At 27.6% G+C, this 27,883-nt stretch overlaps 3 protein-coding genes across 5 annotated transcripts in view; 1 reads left to right on the top strand and 2 right to left on the bottom strand.

The window, feature by feature from the left end:
- The first annotated feature begins 32 nt into the window (after window positions 1-32).
- Window positions 33-17,519, top strand: LOC141533038 (uncharacterized). Of its 2 annotated transcripts, none has more exons than XM_074251706.1 (11): window positions 33-1,314; window positions 10,649-10,741; window positions 10,808-10,921; window positions 11,006-11,500; window positions 12,136-12,676; window positions 12,864-13,501; window positions 13,570-13,674; window positions 14,567-14,832; window positions 14,899-15,144; window positions 15,534-15,777; window positions 16,209-17,519. In XM_074251706.1, the coding sequence occupies exons 2-11, from the start codon at window positions 10,670-10,672 to the stop codon at window positions 16,284-16,286; spliced, it is 2,799 nt and encodes a 932-aa protein (XP_074107807.1). In that variant the 5' UTR covers window positions 33-1,314; window positions 10,649-10,669; the 3' UTR covers window positions 16,287-17,519. The 2 variants fall into 2 exon arrangements, with proteins under 2 accessions (XP_074107807.1, XP_074107797.1); XM_074251696.1 differs by lacking the exon at window positions 33-1,314 and adding an exon at window positions 10,121-10,178.
- On the bottom strand, window positions 1,321-9,990 carry LOC141533047 (uncharacterized). Of its 2 annotated transcripts, XM_074251724.1 has the most exons (10): window positions 9,607-9,990; window positions 9,338-9,517; window positions 8,257-8,823; window positions 3,168-3,432; window positions 2,857-3,105; window positions 2,534-2,785; window positions 2,217-2,465; window positions 1,881-2,132; window positions 1,570-1,818; window positions 1,321-1,489 (listed from the first exon to the last, which is right to left on the bottom strand). In XM_074251724.1, exons 4-10 carry the CDS (start codon window positions 3,331-3,333, stop codon window positions 1,461-1,463), a joined length of 1,446 nt encoding a protein of 481 aa, XP_074107825.1. In that variant the 5' UTR covers window positions 3,334-3,432; window positions 8,257-8,823; window positions 9,338-9,517; window positions 9,607-9,990; the 3' UTR covers window positions 1,321-1,460. The 2 variants fall into 2 exon arrangements, with proteins under 2 accessions (XP_074107825.1, XP_074107816.1); XM_074251715.1 differs by lacking the exon at window positions 8,257-8,823 and having other exon boundaries at window positions 3,168-3,342; window positions 9,338-9,990.
- Window positions 17,520-19,248: 1,729 nt separating the features above from the next.
- Window positions 19,249-27,883, bottom strand: part of Hwt (SH2 domain-containing adapter heavyweight) — a 180,250-nt gene continuing 171,615 nt past the window's right edge. Inside the window, exons 6-8 of the mRNA XM_074251687.1 lie at window positions 26,787-26,973; window positions 25,574-25,693; window positions 19,249-25,505 (exon numbers count right to left, since the gene is read on the bottom strand). Coding sequence (XP_074107788.1) covers window positions 25,316-25,505; window positions 25,574-25,693; window positions 26,787-26,973 — 497 coding nt within the window. The 3' untranslated portion in view covers window positions 19,249-25,315. The remainder of the gene's footprint in view (window positions 25,506-25,573; window positions 25,694-26,786; window positions 26,974-27,883) is intronic.

Below are 27,883 nucleotides of genomic sequence, written 5' to 3' on the forward strand. Positions count from 1 at the left end.
CCATACTGTGGATAGGTATAATTGACATGATTCAACTTTAAATTGAATTGACTACATATCTTTTTATAATTAATTAAGTATTACCCACAAATAATGTGAGAAACAAATTTATGATTATTATGAACAAAATAGCTGTATAGAGTTTATATATTTTAATATTACATATGTTTATTTATACTTAAAATATCACTCATTAAATAAAGTTACATAAGAAAAGTATTTTAAATTAATTAATATTTTCAATTTCTTGCTTTGAAAATCAATGATTTTTATCGATTCGGAAGTTATAGGTTTTGACCGAATTTTTGAAAATTAAATTTTTATCCTCATTACATTTACACGTTTTGGGGATCTAGGAAGCAGTTCTAACTGTTTTCACGAGAATATTACTGTGTGTAACCCTTGTAACTTTTGAAAAATTTGAGCGATCATAATGTGGTGTATGGCATTTAGAAGAGTTCTATTGGCATTAAATTTTATGTAAGTTTGAATTAATTGAAAAAAAAAATGTGGTTTCGAGATAACTTTAAACTAGATCAATTCCAAAATCTAATCGGCTATTAACTTAAAAAAAAATTTCAATTATAGCAAAATCGGTAAATTCGTTCAAAAAATATCGTCAAAAAATGAAAAAAAGTTTTTTTTTTTACTCGTCTAACTTTAGAAATCTTTGTCAGATCATATTGCAGGTGGTAATTGATATTTTGATGCTGAAAAACTGAAACTATATATTTTGTTGCTTAATCAAATTTATTAAATACCGCAAACTAAATAAAACTTATCGATTCTTGCGGGAGATATTGTGATTCAAAGTTTACAAAAAGGTGTTTAGTGAAAATAACAATTTAGTGAAGTCCGGAGTTTTAATTTTGGAATAATTTCAATTTTAGAAAAACCAAATTTTAATGCACTTAACGTTATACTATTAATGCTTATGAATTATTTGCGACTTATAAAAAAATATTATAAATGTTACAAATGAATACTATACACTGTACAGAGTTTACAAAATATTACTTTTACATGTACCATAATACCGTATCTTTATTAGATTTCCATATAATCTACAATATATTGATAAAAGTGATAATAATAATGTAAAAAATCACATTAGACTTCCATTAGAAAAAATAGAAAAATCCACACTTAAATTAATTACCTTCTCGTTCTTTTTTTTCATTCGTCGAAGATTACCCCCTCATTTCGGCTAATTTGATTTTTGTGGGTACATATTGAGAGCTCGTCAAAAATATATTTACAGTTGGAAAAAAAAAAAAAAAAAAAAACGCTCTGCTGTTAGTACCAACTACTGTTGTAAGTAAATAAAACTTTTTTACATTTGATACCGTGTAGATGAAAATTTCGATAAACTTGAAACATTTGAAAGCATAACTAGATAGAGAACGGTCAGAGATTTTTTTTTATTAAATTAACTCATAAAAATAGAATTGGTGCTGATTTCAAAAAAAGAATTGAGTCAAATTATCCACTGTAAAAAAATTAAAATTTCCTCATTTAATTAAATGCTGTCAAAATTACTGATTTAAATTAAAGGCATTTTGAAAGTACCTGGTCTGCATAAGTTATTACAAATCGCGATAAAGTTACTTCTGCATTGACAGTGAAAATCAATGCAGGCCGAATTGACGGATAAGCATTGGCTGTCTTTCCAACAATAGCCCTTCAAAAGTGGCAGACAAGTTGATCTATTAATTGAATAATTATTTGAGTTGCAACGACAGCGTTTATCTGGATCACATCGGTAATGCCAAGGGTCGCCACAATCTAACTCGTTATCGCACGTGTACATGTATTCAACTGAAATTGTTATAAAATATCGATAGTGAGGTGACATATTTTAATTTTCTACTAGCACTTACTTAGCTGACACTGGTTATCTGATACAGCTCTGGAGTCAATTTTGCACATACATTTGTTTCCAACGCAAACTGAAGAATTAAATTTGCAGTCCTCATCACTAAAGCAATTTCCGAACAAATAAGGAGCACATTTAAATTCATTTAAAGCATAGTGATTTTCAATGCAATTGCATCTTTTGTCCGTTGAACATTTAGAATTTCTAATCGCTTCCGAGCAGTCGTCATTATTTCGGCATGTTGTACCTAGTTGAACTTATTCAAAACAAGAATAAAATATAATTAATCGGCATCTTTTATTGTTTTGTTTAGAAATTAGCTAATAAAAGTCATATTTACTTGGATAGCATTGTTGTTTACTGTGAGCATAAAAATTTTTTCGACATTGGCACTTATTGTTAATACAAAAAGTATCAATAGATATGCATTCATCGTTGTCATTACAGAACGCACCTATTAAAGCTATGCATTTCTTATCACCAAGAGGAATGTAATTCATTTTACACGTGCATTTTTTAGTAACGGAACATTCTGAATATTGAATGTCTTCACAATCATTGCTATTTTCACAAGATTTCCAAAAATATTCTGCAATTGATAAGTTTCCATCAACTGCTAATTACCTGATCTTTATCAAATTAGAGGTCAATAATTACCGTTGAACGTGACACACTGATTTTTCGTTGTTCGTAAATAATTATGTCCGCATTGACACTTATTGTTAACGCAAATAGAATTAGACGGAGCACATTGTTGATTACGTTTGCAACATGCGTCTAGCGTAGGCGCACAAACTTTATCATTCAGACCGACATGATTACTCTTACAAACACAATGATTGTTGATACACACGGAATTCAGAACTAGTCTGCAATCCGCATTTTCCACGCATTCCATCCCAATATGATCTAGATCGTCAATTATATATTTGTCAATTCAATAGTAAAGAACATTGTTGTATAAGTTGTGATCAACTTACGTGGTACACACTTCTCGAGAGAAAATTTCACAAAACCAAAGTTACATAAACATTTGTTGTCTAAACAACTGGAATGAGAAAGCGCGCATAGCTTGTCATTGGAACAATATCTGCCGAGCAATGGCGCACAGGCTGTGACGTTATACTCTTTATAATTTGGTTCACAGCCACATCTTATATTTCTATCGCATCGACTGTACAGTAGTTCATCGCAATCAATGTCGTTTTCACATATCATTCCTAAATGAGCTGAAATGGTATTCAAAATAACGTCACTGCCCTGACTTTTAAGATTTTTATACAAAACTTACGTTTTATACACAAGTTATTCGAGTATTGGATCTGATCCGTGGTGCATTGACACTTATTTTCAATGCAAGTTGAATCAACGGCTAAGTAGTCTTCAGAACAAAATCCGTCGATAAGGGGTCTACAAGATGTTCCATTCCAATCGATGTTCCATTCCAAGCGACTCATAATGCTCTTCTGGTAGTTAAAAATTTGTCAAGACAAGTTGTGTAAAATCATCAAATATTTTAATTTTTGGTTTTTAAATTTTTGCGCTTAAAAAAGTCTCTAAATTTGCATAATTAATATTCATCTACAGATTCGGTAGAATCTGGCGCCAAGTTCCATTCAAAAATTCCGTTGTAAACGGAGCGCCAGACTACCGAATGTGTTTACCGTAAGCAGAACGATATTTTTAGGTTGTAAAATTTTATTAATTCTACAGAACTTTTTTTTCTCCAATATTACTCTATAATTATACATTATATGTTATATTATCAATATTAATTGATAATGGTCATTGAAAATAATAAATTCTATTTAAAATTAATTAAATTCTCTAGCACAAACTATAGCGACCCAGATTTTTAGATTTTGACTTTTTTCTTATGGAGAAAGTGACATGCCACAGACTAAATAATTCGAGAATGTATGGTAACTCTCCACTTGATGGGAGACTACAGTTAAAAAAAAAAGTTATGAGCTTGCGTCGATGCTCACTAGGGCTCGTCAATGTTACTCTAACACAAACTGTAGTTAGAAAGTTCGAAATCGAAAATAAAAGAAATAGTAACAATCATCACCAATATTATAAAAACCATGAAAATTTATTTTACGATTTTATAAAATATAAATATTATGATTGATAATTTGTCTATCAATCTAAACCAAAGGATATACTTGATGGAATTTTGTTAATGCTTATTAGTTACTCTACGAGAAATAAAAGTTTAACGTGATTTTATTGTTACAATTGTTTGTGCACTAATTTTCCGCGGTAAAAGTACATAATTTGAATTGAAAATTTTTTCAATCACATAAAATGTTAAAATTTTTTTTTTTTAATAAAATCTCTAGAATTTACTATTTATCAACTTTACATATGAATTTTTTTAAATTAACTTTTTTTTAAATTAAGTATTATTTATTAACTAGAGTCAATATCTACAAGAGCTCACATTGTTTGGGTTTAGTTTCTATGTAATAGTCAGCTGATCATTGCCTAAGTAATTCTGGTCGAGTGTTTTACAGATATAGGTGGCACTGCTATACTGCGACCGAACTGCGCGGACATTCAAAACGACAATATTCTGTACATAATGCTTACATTCATTGAGTTTGATGAATCGTATTATTTACTAACAACATAATTATGATAATAATAATATGTAATAAAAATAATCATGCTAATAATAACAATAAAAATGAAGATAATACTGATAGTTATTATAATGATAACAATAGATTGATGTTAAAAATAATTGCATTCATAATATTGAACAATACGATTATTTTATTAAATTATTAAGGATTGTGGTATTAAATCCAAATTCACAATTTCCTAAATTACAAAAAAATATAAAAAATTTTTCCTACGATTTTATAAAATATAAATATTATGATTGATAATTCAAGTCTATCAATCTCATTCAAAAGATATACGCGACTAATTTTCATGAAATTTGATCGATGCTACTAGTTTCTTTACGGAAAATAAAAGTTTAATTTATTTTTATAATAATTTTATGAACATTTCATATCCGTGGGAAAAGTACAAACTTTAAATTAAGAATGTAAAAAAATTTCTTATGAATACAAAAAAATTTACAGAGTAAACTACTAACTAAACTATCCAACAACCTTCTATGTGTATGTTGTTAAACATATTGTTCTAATTTAATTTAATTTATTAACCAGACCAAATAGATAATACGCTAAACATTGTTTGAGTTTTACTTTCTTCGGATATACCAGCTGTTCAGAATCTCGAGAATTCTCATTAAGCAGTGTGTACATTCTATGATCTTTTGGTCATTTCCTGTAGGTGGCATTGTTATTCGATTGAGCGGGTTTCAAATAATCATTATTTTTAGATAATTCGTATTGTAATTATGCGTTTGATGCATTGTCTTATTTACTAGCAATAATATCATAATAATAATAAATGATAATTTAGGAGCTGATTTTTAAAATGGTATTAAAGTAAAATTTCAATTATTTGAAAGAGCTTTCGTTGTAAGAGAACAATTTCCATTATGCTTGAGTTATGCAGTAACTATTGATAAGAGTCAAGGTTTAAGTTTAAAAAATGCCATCATTGAAGCAGGGAACACTATTTTTAATGTTGGTCAAATTTATGTAGCCCTATCGCGTGTAACAGAGTTACGTGGACTACATTTAATCAATTTTGATCCTCATTCCGTTAAAGCAAGCTCTTCAGCAATTAAAGAATATAATCGTTTAAGAAAAATTTATAGGTCTGATTTACCTACCATACCAATTCCTGATACACGTTGGCAAAAAGTATGGGACATGATTTGGGCAGTTGAAGAACATTCTATTCAAATTGAACTCAAAAATGCGAAAAAAGCTTCTCTTAGTTTATTAGATTGTCGAGGTATCGAAAACTGTGATAACGTTTCCGATGGTCTTAATTCAATTATTCAATGTATGTTTAATAATACAATAATTAGGACATTATTAATCAATCATGGCCTAAAGAATCAATCTGTCAACAATAAACTTAGTAATTTATTTAGCAAATATAATAATCGCGAATTACTTCTAAAGTCCAGTGACATTAAAGAGTCATTAATAGAGCAGCCTTATTCTATGACAAATAACGATCCTGTATCAGTATTTCTTAAAATTTGTGATGATAATTGTGATATTAGAAATTTAGTACAATTTAAATTAGAAATTAATGATCGATGCAAAACATGCAATTATTCTAATTCTTACAGTATACTAGAAAATATATTACATGTTTCAATATATGATGAGAAAAAAACATTTGAACTACAAGAATTAATTGATTCATCATTTGGATATTGGTTTACTAATTTCAAATTTTGTGAAAATTGTAAAGAAGTCAAAGAAATGCTAACAAAAATTTCATTAAATTCCTTGCAACAGATATTAGTTGTGAAGTTACATGTGTCCATCAAAGGAAAAAATAAATTAATAAATAGGAAAAAAGAGTTTATAAAATCGGTACCCAAAGCAAAAATATCAATATGTAATACAAACTATGCTGTTGTAAGTGCTATATTTAACTCTTCAAAAGATGGTAATTCTGAAAATTATCATGTTGCGATGATTAAACATAATTTATCATGGATCCAAATAGATGATGAGACTGTACAATCAGTAAGATGGCCTGCGAATTCTAAAAGTGCTTACGTATTTTTCTTACAAAAGAAGTAAATTGAAAACTTGAGGTACACCGAAAGAAAGAAAGTCTTAAGTCAAGCGTAAATTTTCTTAAATCAAAAAATCTTAAGGAAGATTGAAAATTTCTTGAATGAAGTTAATTTTTTTTAAGCCAAGAAAATTCCTTCTTGCTCCAAAATAACTTCGGTCTTCCTTACAATTTTCTTAGTTCAAGAAATTTTCTTTTTCTATGTATATATGACATCTTAATACTTCAAATATATTAACTTATCTTAAACTTAACAAGAAATTAAATAAAATAACTACTACTAACTTCTTTTAAAGTTAAAAAAAATACTTAAGTAAATGAGCACAAACAACAAAACAAAAATTTTTAAAATTATAATACTAAATAAAAAAAAAATAATCCACAGATTCGGTAGAATCTGGCACCAAGTTCCGTTCAAAAATTTCGTTGTAAACGGAGCGTCAGACTACCGACTGTGTTTACTGTAAACATGACGTTTTTCTGAGGTTGCAAATTTTATTTTAAATTCTACGTCTTTCTTTTTCTTAAATTTCTATTATAACAGTAGTTCATACTTTTTTTTCCTAATATTAATTAATTGAAAAAATATGAAAAAATTGTTTAGTTCTATGAATCAGAATTATTTCGGTTCAGACAGCGTTGAATATAACTGCTTAAATTTTGTCCCTATTATAATTTTTTATTCAGATATCTCTGCATAGGAACACTTTTTAACAAGAAATCTAATTTTTAATATTTCATATTTTCGATAACAATAATATTAATTATAATACTAAAAGTAATAATATCGGTAATAATAAATTGATGTTAAAAATGACAGCAATAATAATATTTATCATTATTATTATTATTACTAAAATAATTGTTTGTTATTTTCATTGAATTAATGTGTATTGCAGTATTAAATCTAAATTAAAATTTTTCTTATTAAGAAAATGTCAAAATTCTCTTTGTATATATAAAAATGTATAATTTCCATCGATAATTTAAGTTATCGATTTAAACCGGAGGCGTTTACGCGGATTAGTCAGTTTAAATTTTTAATACCACTAGCTAATATGAGAAAAGAAAACTTTAATCTTTTTATCATAATTTGAGCTGTAAAATCAAAGAACGAACGACTTTTCATATGATTATAGCGTTGCCTGAAAAAATTCATTTATTTATGAATTTTTAATATTGCGCGGGAAAAGTTTACGTTTGAAATTAAAAATGTAAAAGTATCTTATGAAACAAAAAATTTTATAGAACAAATTATCATACAACCTTCCATGTTTATGTTTGAAACATATTTTTTTAATTAAATTTTATTTGTTAACCAGTTTAAACACACAAACATTGTATGAGTTATACTTTCTTCGGATAAACCAGATGTTCAGTGTCTGGGGAATTCTCATTAAAAAGTGTGAACATTCTGTGATCTTATGGTTATTGCCTGTAGGTGGCACTGTCATCTAATTGAGCGGGTTTCAAATAATCTTAATCTCTTGATAATACGAAACATGACTATGCGTTTGATATATTGCGTCATTTACTAACAACAATATCATAATAACAATAAATAATATTGGTAACCATAATAAAAATAACAATAATAGTAATTATAATACTGAAAGTATTAATATCGGTAATAATAAATTGATGTTAAAACTGAAAGCAATAATAATGTTTATCATTATCATTATTATTACTAAAATGATTGTTGTTATTAATAAATCCGAACAAAAACAGTTTCACTGTAAAAAATTGCGCCAAGTCCACGTTCATAAAACTCATCTCAATAACGTTTGCACTTTACAAAAAAAATAAGACTCATTATAATAATTGTCATTCTCTACAAAAAAAAGTGAAATACAAAAAAATACCAAGAAACTGTCATAATGTTAAAAAAATTGAAAGAAAATTTGTTGAAAATTTAAAAATTAAAAAAAAATTTTTTTATCGTACTTGGTGCGTGTCACTGAGTACCCCAAATTTTTTCGGAAGAATTTCAACCCGAGAAAAAACGATTTTGCTCGAATTTATGTAATTATGTATAGTTATACATATTCGGGCTGATCAGCTCTAATTACATAATATATGATTTCATATATTCTTATACTTTACTTATATAAATTTACATTAGTCAAGCATACTCAACTCATTAAAAACACTGCTTACTCGATTAATTATCAGTTTCAGTGAAAAAGTCCGTTTTTAAATTTTTTTTTAAATTTTTAGTGGACATAACTATCAATATGGTGGTGTGGTGAAATCATCTGAAATTATATAAAATTTTTGGATTCAATTTTTTTCAGCTCTGTCATTAAGCTTCAATGAAGAAACTTGATATTGCTTAGTTTAATTGTAATTAACACATTTTGATTGGCAATCACACCGCATTTTCTCAATTTAGTCGGCCAAACGTTATTGAGATGAGTTTTATGAACGTGGACTTGGCGCAATTTTTTTACAGTGAAACTGTTTTTGTTCGGATTTTATTATCTCTAACAATTCGAATTTTTGTGATAAAAAATATATTTATAGAGGATTTTTAATCATTTTATTTCTTAGCTGAAAAAATCAAAATTTTTTTCACGGTAACTTACTTTTTGAAAAGAAAATTTTTTAGATTTAGGAAAAAAACAAGTTTGGATGGATGTTACGTTCTCGTAAATTTTAAATTTATTTTAGATTCTAGAGAAGAAATCTTGAATCGAGAATACCATTTTAAATTAATAATTTTCTTGAGTCAAGAAAAAAAAATTCTTGAAGCAAAAAAAATTTACTTACCCCAAGAATAATTTCTTGGTTGAAAATTTTTTCTCTTGAGTAAAGTTAACTTTTTTATCGATGAGCATTCAAGCTAATATCCAATGTTTTAAATTTGTAATCATTATTTATGTTGTTTTATCGATAGACAAGAGATACTTTAACAAAACTTCCGGTGGCGAAAAATCAAAAGAGTCAAACCTACGAAATGAGTGAGCCAGGTTCTAGTTTGGTCCATTTATCAGTTTCAAATCCAAATAATGAAACTAGATATAATTGACCAGTAGTACCATTCTTTAATATGAACGAATATAAACCAACACTGCCGTTACCTTTGGGTGGAATTGGATTGATGTATAAGAGTGTTCCCAATCACGCGGGATTTTTGGCTTTCAAATTTATTTCTTCAAGTTACACGCATTATATCAGCGATGATTACGCTGAAAAATTAAAGCCTAAACCTGTCAAGTCGTAATTTTTGATGATAATAAAAAAATATTCAATATTGTAATCAGAATTATTATTAAAGGTCTAAAATTATAGATAAAATTATTTTTATTTTTCTATAGACATTTTGGAAAAAAAAATTATGGAGTTTGTTTATTTTTCATGACATTTTACTTTAGTGAGTCAAAACTTGATAAAATTTTACAGCGTTCACAATAACGAGCCAATAAATATTATCATACTTTACATAAATTTTATTACATTTGTATGGATTATCATTTTATCTGCACCACATTTTAACGTATAAAAAAAAAATCGAACTTATTAAAATATACATCGAAAAAAATTTTCATATTTTTGAAAAAAAGAAAAACACCCTTCTAAAAATTTCAGGATCTTTTAAGATCAGTACAAGGTATTCAACAAAAAAAATTGAGCCAAAATTTTAACTGCAAACTTTATTTTTAACGATTTTCAAAAATTCAAAATTTGATAAATTTGGCATTTTTTTAAATTTTTTTCCAAAATATTTTTTTTTCAATAGCCCTAAGTGTCCCCTTTCAAACAAACAAAAGACCATTCCTGTATCTATAATAGCGTTCGAGACATTACAAAAACAAAATTGAAAAATTGCGAAATTTTGAAAAAAAAATTTTTTATTTATTTTCCTTTGGCAAAACTTCGTTATACGATAAAAGAAAACTTCTGACCAAGTTTGCCAAGTGATTCCAAGTGATTTAAATTAACTTATGATTTATTTTAAATCCAAATAAAAAAAAAAAAAACAAAAGAATCGCGACTATTACAAAATTTGTCGTCTGTCATTTTCAGTTGTACTTTAACCGTATTTTTTCTAATTTTATTCAATTACCTTTAAATTTATAGTTGTCATTAAAAAATAATAAAATGACTCAAAATCCAATAAGTCTTCAAGTTTCATTACCTGAAATGCTAGATTTGGCACTTGGCACTCCTGAGGTATCAAAACAAAAATTTATTTTCTTACCAGAACAATAATAACAGTTTCAAAATTTCCAATGACAGGTAGGATCTATAAACTTGAATATCCTTCACAACTTTCTGCATGTACTCCTCCATCAAGTGAATTTGATCAATTTAAAAATTGAGTATCGCGGAGACGACGCAAACAGGATAAAAGTACCTTCATATTTGCATTTAATCAATTTAAAAAAAAAGTAATTCTTTTTTAAAAATAATTTTAATTATTCTAAACAATTTTAGACAATTATTTCGTCACTAAAATCAGGACCAAGTATTTATCTACACGAGTATAGTATCACTGACAGTGCAGGCAATGTTATCAAACGAACCCATGCTGCTGAAGCACCAGCTGTCGCTGCTGAAATTTATACGGTTGATTCGAAAACATCCGCGGACCTCGAAGGACCAAATGCTAATCTCGCTTCTTCTGATTCTGATATCAAAGAGACGAAAGGAATTAAACAAAGTATAGGGGTTGGGATTGAAGATAGTCGTCAGTCGGTTATTTTTGTGGAGCCTATAAAGGACGGCGCTGTACCTAGTGCGTTGGGATTTAAAAAAATAAATGAAACTGTCGAAAAACTTGAGAAACAGTTCCGAGCATTAGAAGAATTAGCTACTAATCCCGAAATAATCGAGCGCATTAAAACTAGTCGACCGGATCCGTTAACTGATATGTGGAGTATGATTAACATTAACAAAAGGCTTGATGCGAGTGAACAAGGAATTAGTAAAGTAAATTTTATTTATAAAAACATTTTTTATTTGCTGACTTTGATCGTAAATTTCAATTGAGATTTTTACAAATTAATATTATTCTTGTTCTAAAAACTTAAACAATACTAGAAATAAATAAATAAATTAATTAATTATTTTTGTTAAGTGAACCAAATTTTTTAGTATTTTGAATAGTCCAGTTATGTAAATAACGTAATATAAAAGTTTAAAGAAATGTTCTTACAGCTAATTACAATATTCAAAATTGTAGTTGAAATTTTTTTCAACAAATGTTTTCTTGAAGTTTATTTGAACTATAATAATTTTGCAAATATGTATGTCAATTTTTCAATTTTTTTTAATTAAAAAAATTTTTTTCTTCAAATTAAACTGAAAAATTGACATTATTCAAAATTTTATTTTCGAATTTTTCTATTTTTGATAAAATTAAAAAAAAAATATTGATTGTTCAAAAAAATGTACTTATGTAAAAAAAAATAACTTTTATCAAGATGAAAAATTCTTGAATCAAGTAAAATTTACTTAAACCAAAAAAAATTTTTTAGTTCAAGAATTTTTCTACTCATATCAAGACGATAAAATTCTTCATAATTTTTTTCTTGATTATATATTAAATATATTAATAATTTCAGCTGATGACAATGTTACAAGATATAATCAAAAGTGACGAACAGAGTACATATATTTCTCTAAACGAAAAACAAGATAGTGTTTCAAACAGTATAATTGATAACTATACTAACTCTAACGATCGACTCACAAAATTAGAAATGGATCTAACGAATATTGCCGAGGAAATAATGAAGATGAAGGAAATGCTGGATGTAAGAGATAAACCTGAGTTACCTCAAGAGCAAATAGCATTTTCAGAAGAAATCCCTCTGAATATTAAACAAGAATTTTATAGTGACAGTGACGATATGTCAGGATTGATGAGAGATTCTGAAACGTACAGCGTCGATAACAATAAACTCCCTTCCTTGACAAGTCAAGCCGATCAAGTAGAAACCCGGAATGCAAAAACGGAAAGAAAATTTTCACCACAACTAAGTGCAGTATCTGGATTAGCGACTGCTGGCTCGGCATCGGGAGAAGATAAAGCCTTGATAAAGTCAAATTTAAGTGATATCAGTTCCAAAATTCCATCTTCTGGTAGCAAACGCAGTAATATGAGTAAGTTAGCCTGATAGCCTAAATCTTTTTGAAAAGCTTAATTTTTTTGATTTAAGCAGAAAAATTATGAAACTAAGACATTTTTTTAATTCAATTAAAATTTACTTTATTCATGATTTTTTTTTGTCTCAAAGTACGCTTAAATTTCATGAATGAATTAAACCATATCGATTATCAATTATTGCAGGCAGCTCTGTTCTTAATGAGCTTAAACTTGAAATGGCAGCCTTGAAGTCCGAAGTAATACAAACGAAACAGGACATTGAAGAACTTCGTCACGAAGTGACACAGTTGATTGATCCTTCAACGGAGCCTCTGCCAGAAAAATCAATTGAAACTGAAAGTGATGTCAGGACTAGAATCAATGAAATAATATCTAGCATTTCGAAATCTTCGAACAGCAAGAGAAGTTCGTCTGGCAACAAAGATCCAGTTGATCCGAAATATTCTTCATCATTCATTGTTGTTGAAGAATCTTCGTCGAAAGCTAGCAATACGTCTCTTCCCGGCTCAAAAGAAATCGGTATTACCGACAGTCATTTTACCAACGAAGATAACAAACGCAAGAGCAAATCAATGGGCACCATCAAAAGTTCAAGAGACTCTCGTTCACCAAATTTTGATGAAGATATAAAAAATCTTGCATCTCGCATTTTAACTTTAGAACAGAAAATTCAGACAATTGATAATAATAGAAAAGTTAGCGAGTCGAGTCATGCAGATGGAATCCAGGGTCTTGTTATGAAAATACAAGAAATTCAGCATGACATTGAGGATATTAGACAAGTTGGTGTTATGGTTACGAAAGAAAAAGAAAAAAGCAATGTATGAAAATAAATTTTTTAAAAAATATGATTTTAAGAATACATTTTTTAATAGTTTTGATTTTCTAGATTTTGATCGAGCAAATAGATCTGTTGAAAATTTTGAAAGCCGATAAGGAAGATCTTGAAGACGCATTGACAGATAAAGCGGATATTGAAATCGTGAATAGAAAAGTAACAATAAATCATTTTTTATTTCTATAAAGTTAAACAATTAAGCAAGTTTTTTCCGAGTAATAGTATATTTTAATATTTTTCTTGTTGAATTTCTCTGACCAAAAATCGAATCTTATTTTTTAAATTATTTTCATTTTAGTATTTTACTGTATGCTTCGATTTTATGTTTAAGGAAACTTAATATTTAGTTGAAAAATATTTTCGAAAAGGAAAAGTAAGTCCTACCTCTGTTTTATGACCCCGGACACGGGTCACGCAAAGGATTCTTTTACTTTTCGGAGTTGTACATATATTTTAGTAAAACATCAGTAATTTTACGATTCTTAAGAAGATGCTTAGACCCCATTGTAAATATTTCCTATTAGTTTTTAAGTTAGTACAAACCGACTTTTTCAAGCGTAAGGACGCTTTTCGAAAACGTAGTCTTTTAAATAAAGACTAAATATATGAATGTTAACCACTGTGTATTTTATTTATAAATCTAAAACCTAATAATCACGATTACCTATCCATAACTTCCAACATTTCTAATTACAATTTTTGATTTTTAGTGTAAAATTCCATCTTGCAATCTTAAAAAGTAAAAATATTAAATCTGATTAAATTTTGAGACTGATCAATTACCGTAAAAAGTTTCTGATCCGGCCATATAAGGTTATAAATGAAAGTAAAACAAAAATTCATTGAATACTTTTCCAATTTTGTACTATTCCTATAAATTTGTTCGTCAATTAACGTCAATAGAACGAAAATTGATTTATTAGTTGATTAAATAAAAAACTAATGCCAGATAAAATCCTGAGGAAAGCCAAATAAATGTTTTTTAGTTTAAAATACCTCCAACTTGAATCTCTTGTAACGAAATTATGTAGCGATCAAAATTTTTCAGATTTCCAATGATCGTTTTGATTCGGCCATTCACGATTTGACTCAAAGCTTAGAAGCAGTAGAATCAAAATTAACGGAACAAGAAAATACATGTAGCGACGCCTTGAATACTATTCAACAAATTGTGGATACGAAACTTGATAGAGTTGAAATATCGTCAATTATAGAATGTATCAATAATGAATTCCAAGTTATAATAGAAAAGTTCGAAGATCTAGAAGAAGAGCGCCAGAAAAACGAAGCAGCTGGAACAAAAAGAATTCTTAAGTAAATAAAATTAATTCCAATCATTTTAATTATGGAGATTATATATTAATTCTTTTATCGTTTTAGTGATGTTTTATGTATATCTTGCAATAAAAACGTTATGATGAGGATGGATCAAGGGCCAATTTACAAAAATAATTTCATTTCGCATGATAGTAATAATAATAAACCTTTGATGAGATACAGCCCCGATCGAATGAAAAAACAATTGAAACAATACCCGGGTAAAAATATTAATCAGTTTGCGGCTTTGATGAAGGATACGTGCAGAAAACAACGAAATCAGAGAAATATGATCGAGAAATCTTCAAAGTATGTATTTATGGAGTTTATAATTGCACGACTCATAATGTGAAGCTTCAAAAAGTTCTTGAAGATCTAAAAATATTTTTTTGCCTCATTTCGGCAACTATTTTTATTATAATACCCTTATTAGTTTACGGAACTAAGATATTTTGCATACTATTGTGAAGATAATTTAATAGATATTAATTTCATACTTTTCAAAAATTGGTTTAGAGAAAAAGATACGGGGAAAAAACATCGTAATTGTTTGAAAAAAATTTTCTGTCCGTCAAGTATGAAGCCCGTAAACACTGTAACTTGCGACAAATCCATTAATTGAGTCATTTTTTTTTGTTGTAATTTTTTGACTTTCGCCTATCGGATAATCCTCCATTTTTTTTTTTTTGTCATTTCAGAGATCATTTTTGCAACAGGTATTGTGGAGGAAGTCATACTATCACAACAGCACAGCAAAGAGTTATGAGAGCAGGACCTTGTCCATCGGAGTGGACCCCACAAATTTTGAATCCAGAAATGTCGTTATCACCCAGACCGATTGTATGTAAGCCAGAAAAAAATGTCTGTTGTTCAGCGTTTAATGATCAGTTGGCAGCGAGTAAAGATTTATTGGGACGACAAGATTCAAATAAAAATCAATCGGTGATTCTATTTTTCCATTGAAATTCATGAAAAGATATTTTTGAAAAAATAGACCTGAAGACATAAAAAAATATTAATGATTTGTTTGTCAAAAGATTCTATTAAAGAAAATAGGAAATAAATCGATATAAATTTTTCGCTTACAAGGGGGTTAATGATTTTCGTTCAGGCATTAGAAAAAACAATTTAATGAAAAAAATGATAATTTCATAAAAGAATATCAATAATAATTTGTAACTTCATAATCTATAAAAAATTTAATTCATCGATTTTTATTGCACATATAAAAAAATCTTTACGATTGTTTGAGACATATTTTTAAAAACTTTATTACTTCAGGTCTATTTTACAAATTTACTTTTTTTGCTTATTAATCACAAGAAAAACATTACTCACATGAAAAAAAATAATAAATGGGATTAATTTGTTAGAAACAAGAACAAGAAGAAGTATCAAATTCAAAAAATACGCTGCCAATTATTATCAATAATGAAGTTAATGTACAGTAAATTACCGATCGATGCAGCTTAGGAGCCAAAATAAAAAATAAGAGCAATTATTAGTGCGGAAAATAAAACTTGTAATTTATGATAAAAACAATTGAATTATTTTATAGACATACGTAGAAAATTTTGGTAATTTCAGTTTGAAAGTTCCATCTTCCGATCACAAAAGCAGTAACATAATTAATTTTAGAAAGAAATTATTTATGTTAAAGAAATATTCTAGTCTGAAATTTTAGGAAAACCTTTTTTTTTTTTTTTTTTTTTTTTTTCATATTAATTATCTATTAATATATCTATTTATTAATTAATAAGTAGACATCGCGAAATAGAATTGAACAGCAACTACCAGATACGACGCTATGGTACCAAAAACCTACAAAAAATTAATAATTAATGAATTTTTAAATTATTATTTTAATAATCTATCAAATTAATCCTTATTTATTTCACTATACGTCCAAAGAAATGTAAGTTTTTTTATTCAAAACGTATCTATAACAACTACAATCTGATGATGTTTTACTGTCTGCGGGCTTTTAAAGACATATTTGTCAATGTTGTAAAAAAATTATAATTGCAGTTACTTTTCGCGATAGGTACTACTACACTGATAAAAAATTTATGCTGACTCAAGAGATATTTTCTTAATCTAAGAATTTATTTTGGAAGACAAATGGTTATTTTGCTTTAAGAATTTCTTGTCTTGATTTAGATTTTCTATATTTCAAAAACTAAATAGTCTTTAATTGTTGTACCGAAAAAAAATTATTTTTTGAAAATAAGTAAATTAATGACTCAAAAAAAAGCCATTCTTAACACAAGTCGGTAACATCTTGAATCAATGTTATCGCCTATCTTGAACCAAGAGATAAAAATTCTTGAAAGAAATATATCTACCCTGATAGCCAGCGCTTTCTCAGTAAGTAGTTGGCTTCTAGCAGTTACGGTTAACTTGACATCGAGTTAGCGGTAATTTTTTACATGACAACAGTTGTAAGCAAATTGACGGAAATCTACGGCCGAAACTTGAATACAAGTTAACAATCAAACTTGTAGTTAAATTTCCGTTCAACTTTATTACAATTTGACAGAAATACTTGTACAGCAAGTCTTGACGTCTGTTTGCAGAGTAAGTTATAGGTAACTAATAGTTAATCGCTTGCTTTACCAACTCTTTCCGTCAAGTTAGCTTCAAATTGCGGACGTAGTTTGACAGTAAGTTACAGGTAAGGTGGCTATCAGGGTATATCTACCCTGATAGCCACCTTACCTATAACTTAATGTCAATCTACGTCCGCAATTTGAAGCAAACTTGACGGAAAAAGTTGGCAAAGCGAGCGATTACCTATTAGTTACCTATAACTTACTCTGCAAATAGACGTCAAAACTTGCTGTACAAGTATTTCCTTCAAATTTTAGTAAAGTTAAAAGGAAATTTAACTACAAGTTTGATTGTTAACTTGTATTCAAGTTGCGGCCGTAGATTTCTGTCAATTTGCTTACACAACTGTTGTTGAGTGAAGAATTACCGCCAACTTGATGTATAACTTAACCGTAACTGCTGGGAGTCAACACTTACTGAGAAAGCGCTGGCTATCAGGGTACTATCGTCAAAAGAGAGCGATCAAGTGGTATAATACCACAACAGGTAAATTCAACGGTCAGGTATGGAAGGTGGGAAGAAAACTTTAACAGCTAAAATCAGACATATTTAGATAATTATAAAAAAATTTAATTGACTCTGATCTAGACGATCAAATAAAACGATTTACTTACTTTCTTAAATATTTCTTCATCCATTTCAAATCGATCTCGCAGTAAATTTATAACTCTTGAGGTTTCTTCATTCTAAAGTCAGTCAATCTCATTATAAAAAAATAATTTTAAAATTAGTAAACACATACCTGTTTCATTATTTTTGAAATTGCAGTTGTCAAAACGATGAAAATAAATGTCATTTGCATGAAAAAAATAATGGTACTTTTATTCCGATATAAAATTTTTGAAGCTCGATAAAATTTTCGATGATGCAAAAGCTCATACGTATAAGACGAATAGAAACGAGCATGATAACAACTAAAGCAGGAATTCCGCAGAAACTTGTAATTTCATCACAGGCCTTAGAAATTTCTACATACACGCGTTTCATTCTGGCAAGGTCATCCAAAACTAACTCACGAGATCGCAATAATTTACTCTTGCTAGTTCCCAATTTTGAAAGTGTACAATTAATACCCTCGAATCGTAATTTAATCATATTAATAAAAATTTTGAAATGTATCAGCGGCCAAGTTGCCAAAAAAATTGGATAACTTGCAAAAATTGTAGTTTTCAATTTTCCTGGGACAAAGAAGATCATTATGGTTAAAGTACTTGCAAATACAAAGTTCACAAAAAATATCAAATCATTAGTATAATCGAATTTAGGATCATAATCCGCACAAGTATCTAAATTTCTATCCACAATTCGTAGTCGATCGATGAAATTAATTAGCAATTTTCCTCTTACGGTATAAAATAACACAACTAAAATTATACCTAAAAATGAAACAGTCGCGAAAGGTACAATAAATATCTTTACTTGCGCGAAATCAGATTGGGTTGGCAGAGAATAAAAAATAAACCAAATATTGTACACTACCACAAGAGCAATTAAAAGAAAGTTATAAAATATTCCGATATATGAAAAACAGCATTTATAATTGCTATTCTCAACTCCTCGTTTTCTAAAAATTGTTTTGAAGACGTCGATTGAACAAGGCGATAATCCGATTAATTTAAAAAAAAAATACTGACAAATCTCGGAAAGCCTATGACAAACTAATTTAATTTCACTAAAATTCATTTTGAACTTTTATATTATTTCCGCGATTTTTTTTTTTTTTTCAATCAGGTATTCACCGAACTAGTGTTTGCTTCGATGTCACGGTTATTACTAAAAAAAACAATGTAAGAATAATTGCTGTTTATTTACATCCCGTTAATAGTGATTTATTGATATTTTGCATCGTAATACAGCTCAGAAATTGCATGTTACACGCTTTGATATTTATGGTAATAATTACTGTTCGTTATTTTAAATGATTATCATCGTCTCTACAAAAGTAAGCTTTTAACAAAGTAATGGTATTTTTATTTTCATTTTGTCCAGAATGAAATGAAAAATCATAAAATAAACCTTACGGTAGATCGGACAACTGCACAATGTGTAAATGAAAATCTGCACTGTTAACATTTTCTTAATCAGTATTCTACATAGAAACTTATATTTTATAAAATTTCACCGAATCTATTAAAAATATGTCATTATAATAATATGAAAATTTTTATTTATATAAATATCTTATTGTTGATTATTTTACAACTAGCTCTGCTGGGCGCTTCTTCTTTAAATTGCAATTTTAGATTTAAAATTGAAATTTGATTAGAGTATTGTTTTAACTTGCACAGATTCCAAATTCTATCGAATTTCTATCGGGTTCCTTTTATCCATATAATTATTCTAGCTGATATTCATTGTAACTTTCAATGTGCAATCATTATAAAGTTTGCGGGTCTTTTTTACAAAAATGAATAATTGATAATAAAAAAAAAAAAAAATTTGTAATGAGCATTGAAAGTTTCAATTAAAGAAATTGCAGGTCTTATAAGTGAAAAAAAATCTGTCTAGTTTATAAACATATCAAATAGAATTAAAAAAAGGCTATTCGACAGCCGAAATGGAGGTACACAGTAAAAAAATTTGTGTCATTGCATCAAAAATTTTTGTATTGAATATTTAACACTTTTATGTGTAAATTTCACATTTATTGTGTTATATTAGTTCTAAGAAATTTATTTTAAATGTATTTCAAACAAATGAAAATCAAATAGAAAAATTTAGTTAAAATAAAAATTAAAATAAAATGAAATAAAATTAATTATTTTTAAGTAAAAAAAATACAAGTTCCGAAACACGCTGCATCTTATGATATGATTAGTATTCCAATCAAATCATAGTCAAGAACTATGAATAAAAATTTATTATCTTCCCTAGTATTGGTTCAATATAACTCTATCCATACTTGACAACAAATAAGCTGAAAATAATAATAATGTACAATAAAAAAATAATGGAATTATTTTATAGACATTTATTAAATATTTTATTATTATTACTAATCATGGAGATTTTAGAGAGTACATTGTTAATTCCTAACAAATTAATGAAATATCTTTGGTCTGTTGCAACAACAAAAATACTTTTACTTTAACTTGTTAAGTATATTGCACGGGCCGCTTAATAATCGCTTACATTACAGAAATAACTACCGTAATTAATAGAAGATTATATATAAGTACTGGACTTGACTATATAATTACTTAAAATTTTAAAATAAATGCTTACTGGTACACTAGTATAATGTAGGCCCTAGTGACCTGAAACTATATATTTCATTAAATAATTTAAGAGTAATTAATTAATCAATAGTTATAAGTTTTTTTGGAGTTGTTCTACATCATATAAATTTTAAGGTACAGGGAGTATCTACATAATATTCATTTATCTTTATCATATCATATTATATAATATAATAGCGTAGGATGATTAATATGATTATTATTTATCTAAACAGTAGTTGTTAAATGCTAGATGTTTAACATGAATCATGAATCTTAGAATTAAATTAACACACGAAACATCTGTCATACAACCCGTTATTCATCGAATACTATGTATATATAATATATATGTTCATATTAGAATGAGTATACGCAATGAAATTTAATGACGATATGCATCATGATTTGTGATTAAATTAATAATACTGGTAGCTTAAACTCGACACATCAAATAATACAAAATCACTAGATAATTAATTAGTAATTCATTATCAATCTATAAAAACAATGTTGGCTATACTTTAAAAATATAAAAATATAATATTAATTTAAATTCATTAATCGTCCCAAACAACTTTATACACATTTTTAACAGTCTCTTTCCAGTTAGTCACAGCTTTACTGTTATTTATACTGGAAATTTTTCCGTTCATCTCTCCTTTTCATTATTTATGTTACAATTTCGGCTTAAACGAAGGACGTACATTTTATCGTAAAATAAAATTTTCAATCATATCAAAAAGCTTACAAGTTTTTGCGTTATAAATTATTACAGCTCATCTTCAATTTTTTAGAATCAATCCGTTGCTTTTTTGAAATTTTTACATTCTTTTATAGTCTTCATGAATTAATTTACCATCAATTTGATACAATTAAAAATAATCATTCCAGCGATGAGTGCCTTCCCAATAATTCGTTAGAATTATTTCAATTTTTTACATTTATTCAAATCATAACTCGATTTTTTCGAAATTTTGCATACATATTCCTACAATTGATCCGTATTGTTAATAAAAATTACAAGACGGTACAAAATGATACTCGTACGTGAAAAAAAAATTAATTACTCATAACTGCTATTATTAAACTCAATGTAATACAACTTTTAATGACAAATAATAATTAATGTTATTAAATTTAACAGCAAGATACAAGTTTAAGATCATAACGCAATTTATAAGGTAATACGTAATCCACTTTAAGTCTATGATTAAAGTGATTAAGATTATGTATGATATAATAAATACACGGGGTAATGGAGCATTAATAAATCACAGATTAAAACTAAGCTAATTCTGTAAGAAATTAATATCACATGAAAAAATATGTATCAGTTGCACCACATTCGTATAACACATCAATACTTAAATATTGCGTCGGACGGATGACCCGCTAGTCTTCAACCGGATCATCATGATTTATCAATTTTTATTTTTATCATCAAAATATGCAATGAATTAAGAGTTAAATTATAAGTAAAAATTTACATGTTTCGTAAAAAATAAATTCATTAATTTTGTGACTAGAATTTTTTTAACTATAGTGGTAGTCACAACTTAACATATTTTTGGAAGTTCAACTTTGGCATGGTTTTACTTTAAAGCGCTTTTTTAATTGTTCAAAATTTTTTCTTTTAATTTATAATTTTGCTTTGAAAAAATTGAACTAAATTTCACATGCTTAAAGATAAAAGGGTGCATAAAAAAATTGTAGTTTTGATATCAAATGTTAAATAATAGTTTCACAAGACGAGTTATGCTAAAATAACAGCTTCATTTACAAAGTTTAATATAAACAAATAGAAAATAAATCAATCAAAAACAAATTACGTAAAAATTAAGTCATTAAAAAAATCACAATGACAGATAACATTCAAATATTTTGAAATTTCCCGCTTTTTTTTAAACATTGTAAAATTTAAAATTTTAACATTTGAATACTTTTAAAATTTCCCATTTTTCTTCAAACATTATAATCTCATGATAATCGTTCATGTTTTTAAATTTTATAATAACTATTTCTTAAAATAAAAAGCGAGAAAATAATTACGCGCACTTTATTGTTTTTTGGATATATTTTCTTTTGTAACTTAAAAAAATTGTACAGTTGAGGTTTTACGCCGCTACTACCACAGAAAGATTTTTTTTCACATTTTTAAACTACGAATATGTTCCTTTGTAAACTGGCCGAAAAAAAATTATACGCCCTTTCACCTTTAGATCACCAAAATTTCGAATTCTTAAAAGTAAAAGGGCGTATAATTGAAGACATACGCCCTTTTACCTTTAAAATTATTTTTTTCAATTTTAAGTGTAGAATATGTCTACCATTTGATTGGCAATAAAAAAAATATGCGCCCTTTTACGCATAAATCGTTATAAGTCCTTTTACCTTTAGGCACGCGATTTTAAAATTTAAGAATTTTCTGACGTTATACATTTCAATTTTTTGAAGAAGTTCTAACTTAGAAAAATCAGTAAACATCAACGCATAATTACAAAAATTGATAACTTCAAATATAAATTAATGCAGTAGTTATTTGATAAGACACAATTTATAAAAATTTTTTATTTTAAGTTATTAATTTCAAAAATATACAATTATCAGAAAATTCTTAATTTTTTTTTTTTAGAAATTGTTAATTTGAATATTTTAATTTAGCGTTAAAAATGATTAAAGTTAATTTTTAATTTATAAAAAAATATTATGTTGAATGAACAATCACTTTTTAACAAGATAAACTCCTCAATTGAATTATTTTTCTTTTTCTCTTAACGGAATTTGTGTCATCATACATTCATGTAATGTGTATGATCTTATTTTTATATATAATAATGCATGCATGAAAAATTTCCATTTATTAGTAGCATATACAAATAACGATCATAATTGCAAATAGATATCTCAACCTACAAATATGATAGATAATTTAATGGAATTTTAATTTCTTGATTGCAAACATTTTACATTTACAGAAATATGATTTTTTTTTCTCTACTAATGTAATATAATGATGTGATTTTTGGTTACAGTATTAAGTTTACAGAAAGTTTACTCTTTTTAAAGTCAACTTTTTTTTTTTTTTTTTTTTAAAGAGTCGTATCGTAATTCAATATCAAGTTAAGCGGAGGTAGTTTGCGCTATTAATTGGGGAAGACAACTAGATTGTGTTCGGACGTACGCTTGCCTTATAGTAATCACATAAAAATAACATCATACCAAAATTGAAAATTTTCCCTGAATAATAAATATTTAACATACTGTCGCAATTAGCAACCTTATTTCCTTTATATTATTAATAATGAAAAAATTACGTTTACTAATTCGAAATGTTATCATGGAAAACTACGTTGAATTTGACTTTAAAAAGCGATCAAACTTTAACTCTCCTGACATTATCACTCTTACGTACTTAAAAACGTTTATTTCAAATTGTGAAAAAAAAATTTTTTTTTTTTTTTAAATTTAATTTAATTTTTAGGTTTATTTGCTTCAGTAAGTTTATTTAATGGTTTTTGTACTGTTTTAAAGTTTATCATGGTTCTCTGACAACGTAGTATCCCAATACCTTAAATTATTGTCCTCTCACAGGCGATTTTCATTCAATTTATAGAGTTATTATTTTGCGATAGTTACTGAGTCGAATACAAAATAAAAATATTTTTAAGGACACACAGTAAAAAATTTTGCGTCAATCCGTCAAAAAATTTTGAGTTAAAAATTTTTGTGTTGAATATTTAACACTTTTTTGTGGTAATTTAACACTTTTGTGTGTTAATTCAACACAATAAATGTTAAATTTACATCTAAAAGTGTTAAAAATTCTAAATAAAAATTTTTAACACAAAATTTTTTGACGCAATGACGCAAAATTTTTTACTGTGCAGTCAAAAATGAAAAATTCAATTATTATCCACTATCCATCATAAATAGTAATACTTCTTCTTAATTTTTCACTTTAAATAATAAGTTATCATTCTAACTTAATTTTTGGAAATTATAGTAACCGAACAACTCTGATTAAAAAATCTAATTTTAAATGATTTGAAATAATTTAAAAGCATCTGGTTTGAATCCTATATAGGTATAAAACTAACATAAAGGAAATCATTTCAAATCATCTTGCTGAATCAGGGTTCTTCGTAATTTTTATTTAAAAAATGCCAATAAATTAAGGGCCGCATTATTTCCCACTATTACAGTTAATTTAATAGTAATTCTTCTTTCCGTATATAAATTAGTCAACTCAAAATTTTGAATTGCTTCAATTTATTTTTAAGGTAGAATAAAAAATTATTTACTGACAGACAACTTTGAAAAATTCATCAAAATTAAATATTTGTGACGATTGATTACAAATTGTCTACGATTCCCAAGAAAGTCCGACCTTTTAAAGTACTAATGGTTTAAAAAAGTGTGAACTAACTATTTACGAGAGTGTTAACAATTCAAATTAACCGTAATCTTGTTCTTCCAAGAATATTTTCATTAATAAGGTATTAGCAAAAAACTTTAAGTCTGGCCTCGAGTTATTTTCTTACGAAGTATCGACAAAGAATCCATCGCAAATTAATAACTTAGACTCATTCAATACATCGCCTTGTCAGTGAAAAAATTATAGCGCCTTAGAGGGCGCTTCGATAGAAGCGCTACAAAAGTTGGGCTATGACTGGATGTAAAAGACACATATGTTCAGCGCCTCGAATGGGAAGACGATTGACGCTGAAGTGACGAACCATTTCAGGTATGCTATCAAACGGCTTGCTGAACTGCCCCAGAATGTACCCATTTACATCATCGTTCTTCTGGATTCGCATGTGCATGAAACCACGAGCGCTTCTGCAAAATAATAAATAAAAATAATCAAATAAAATATCACGCGTCTTAATTGAACAATTTTAACTTACTTCAATGATAACGAATAGTCTTGCTTGGTAGATTCGCTGTTTCTAACAAGGTAACTTCCTTCTCTGAGAAGTCGAAGAACAGCTTCAGCTTCTACTCTCGTTATTGATCCGTGATACCATCTAAAAATCAAGATAGATTATTAATTAACATCATATATTAACTAGGGTGTCATTTTTAGGCGATATTTTTTTTTTACTGCTATACCAAAAAATCTGATAGTTTATAGAAAAAAAATTATGCCACTGGGCTAAAGTTTTTGTCCAATAGCGGCTTAGCTCATCCAAAAATTCGATTTTCCATTTAAATAACTCAGAAAATATTTTTTATTTGTTTTAAGTGGATTTTTTGTTATTAAAATTTTTTTTTTCCAAAAAACCTTCTAATGAATTTTGTAGAAAATTAAATTCTCTACAAAAATATCTGTAAAACGGTTGAATACTGTAAAACCACTAGTTTTGAAGTTATAGCCGATCAAACAGTAACATTTAAAAAAACTAGAAAATCGAACGCACTTTGCGCGCTTTTTTGAAAATATTTATTATCGACTGTTAAATTAATCACTATTTTTACAAATTTCACTGATTAATATTTAACCGTTGCTATGGTAATCATTCCCATAGTAACAGTTGCCAATGTGGTCACCATAGCAACTAAAAGCGACAACAATGAAAACGTCACATCAACTTTTTAATAAAGAATACAGCTGAAATTCCATTTAGTTTTTAATTTATTACTCTTACTAAATAATAATAATAATAATAATTTTATTGTACATTTTTGAGGAGTAAAATTTCAAATTTAAGTATTGACTCGTTTTAATACAATAATCTAAGTCAAATTATTATTAAATGATTGTTATAAAAAAAAAAATTTATTTAATAATATAAACTTAAAAAAAAATATTCCCTGTGTTATTTAAATAGGTAATCAAATTTTTTGATAAGCTAAGCCGCTATTTATTTCTTCTATCAAAGTTAGGAAAAAGATTAATTTTTATATTGATTTTTAAAATCTCTAAGTACGCATTTTGTAATTTTTAATCAAATATCAATATTTTTTTTTATTTTTATTCAAGAAAAAAAAGAATTTGATCCGCGGAGTTTTTTTTATTAATTAATAACATAAATAAAATCTTTCTCGGAGTGAATTTTACTCCAGAGGGATGAAATAAATTAAAAATTCATGTATAAATATAATTGATTAATATGTTACCCTTGTCTTTCAAGCGGTAATTCAACGTCTACAAGGTCAGCGGATGCTCTGCTGGTAGTTAATTCAAGTGGGAGTCCAAGGCTCAATCCTCCGGGTTTTTTAACCAACTGAAGACCTCCATTTCCTCCTCCATTGCCACCATTTGAGTCCAAGTTAAGCGTCATCTTTGGACGCGCCGCGCCGCCGCCTGAAATGAGTCATCCAGTAGTTAGACGTCGCGTCGAGCTTTTTCCTCAACCTCGACTTGTCGTATCCCGAAACTAACAACCCACGAATTTTACGAGCCATGATAATCGGGTCAAATGGCAATCGTTCCCCAGAGTGACTTTAAATTTTGTAAGATACAATCAACCATAACTGGATTTTGTTTATATTTTATTGCCAGCAATTCTATCCCTTCATAATTTTTAATGGATTTCTTTTATTTGTTCCTAAATTTTATCGTAATATTTCAGTTGATAATTTATTAATTAATAATAGAGTGTAATATTTTACACACAAACTTTAACACTCTACACAATGACGAAAAATTTTTTATTGTGTACTTAAATGTTTGTAACTTTGCCATTCGGCCTGCTGTCTCGGCATTTAAATTAAATAAATCAATAAATAAAACTTTAAAAAAGTCTATCTTAATTCAAGAGAAAAAAATCTTTTGAGATACATCCATAAATCTCATTCAAAAACAATAATATTTTTGTAAGAAGAATCCTCTGTTCATCTATAAGAACTGTAATTTATTGAATCAAAAGATATGAATATTAAAAAAAAAAAAAAAAAAAAAAAAATGTTTTTTAGAGATCATACACACTTTTTTTATTCAAAACTATTAACTTGAAAAACTCCTCTCAGTAGTTCTCTAAGTACAATTTAATAATATAAAAGCCGACAGGTGACTATAGAAACAACTACACCCTAACCGATCGGTAATTTTGTTTATACTGCGGCAATCTTTTAACAGTTAACTTTTGTGTCCTGATACGGGTACGAAGAAATTGCTCTGACGGCTGTAGCGTTGAGTTAACGACGCTCAAAGATAACATGATTGGAAATTTCGTTGGTAACGATATCAAAGAATGGGCAAACAAACTCATTCA

This window comes from Cotesia typhae, unplaced genomic scaffold, assembly GCF_013202065.1.
Source record: "Cotesia typhae breed Kobodo isofemale line unplaced genomic scaffold, CoteBio_Ctyphae contig_122, whole genome shotgun sequence".
NCBI lineage: Eukaryota > Metazoa > Arthropoda > Insecta > Hymenoptera > Braconidae > Cotesia > Cotesia typhae.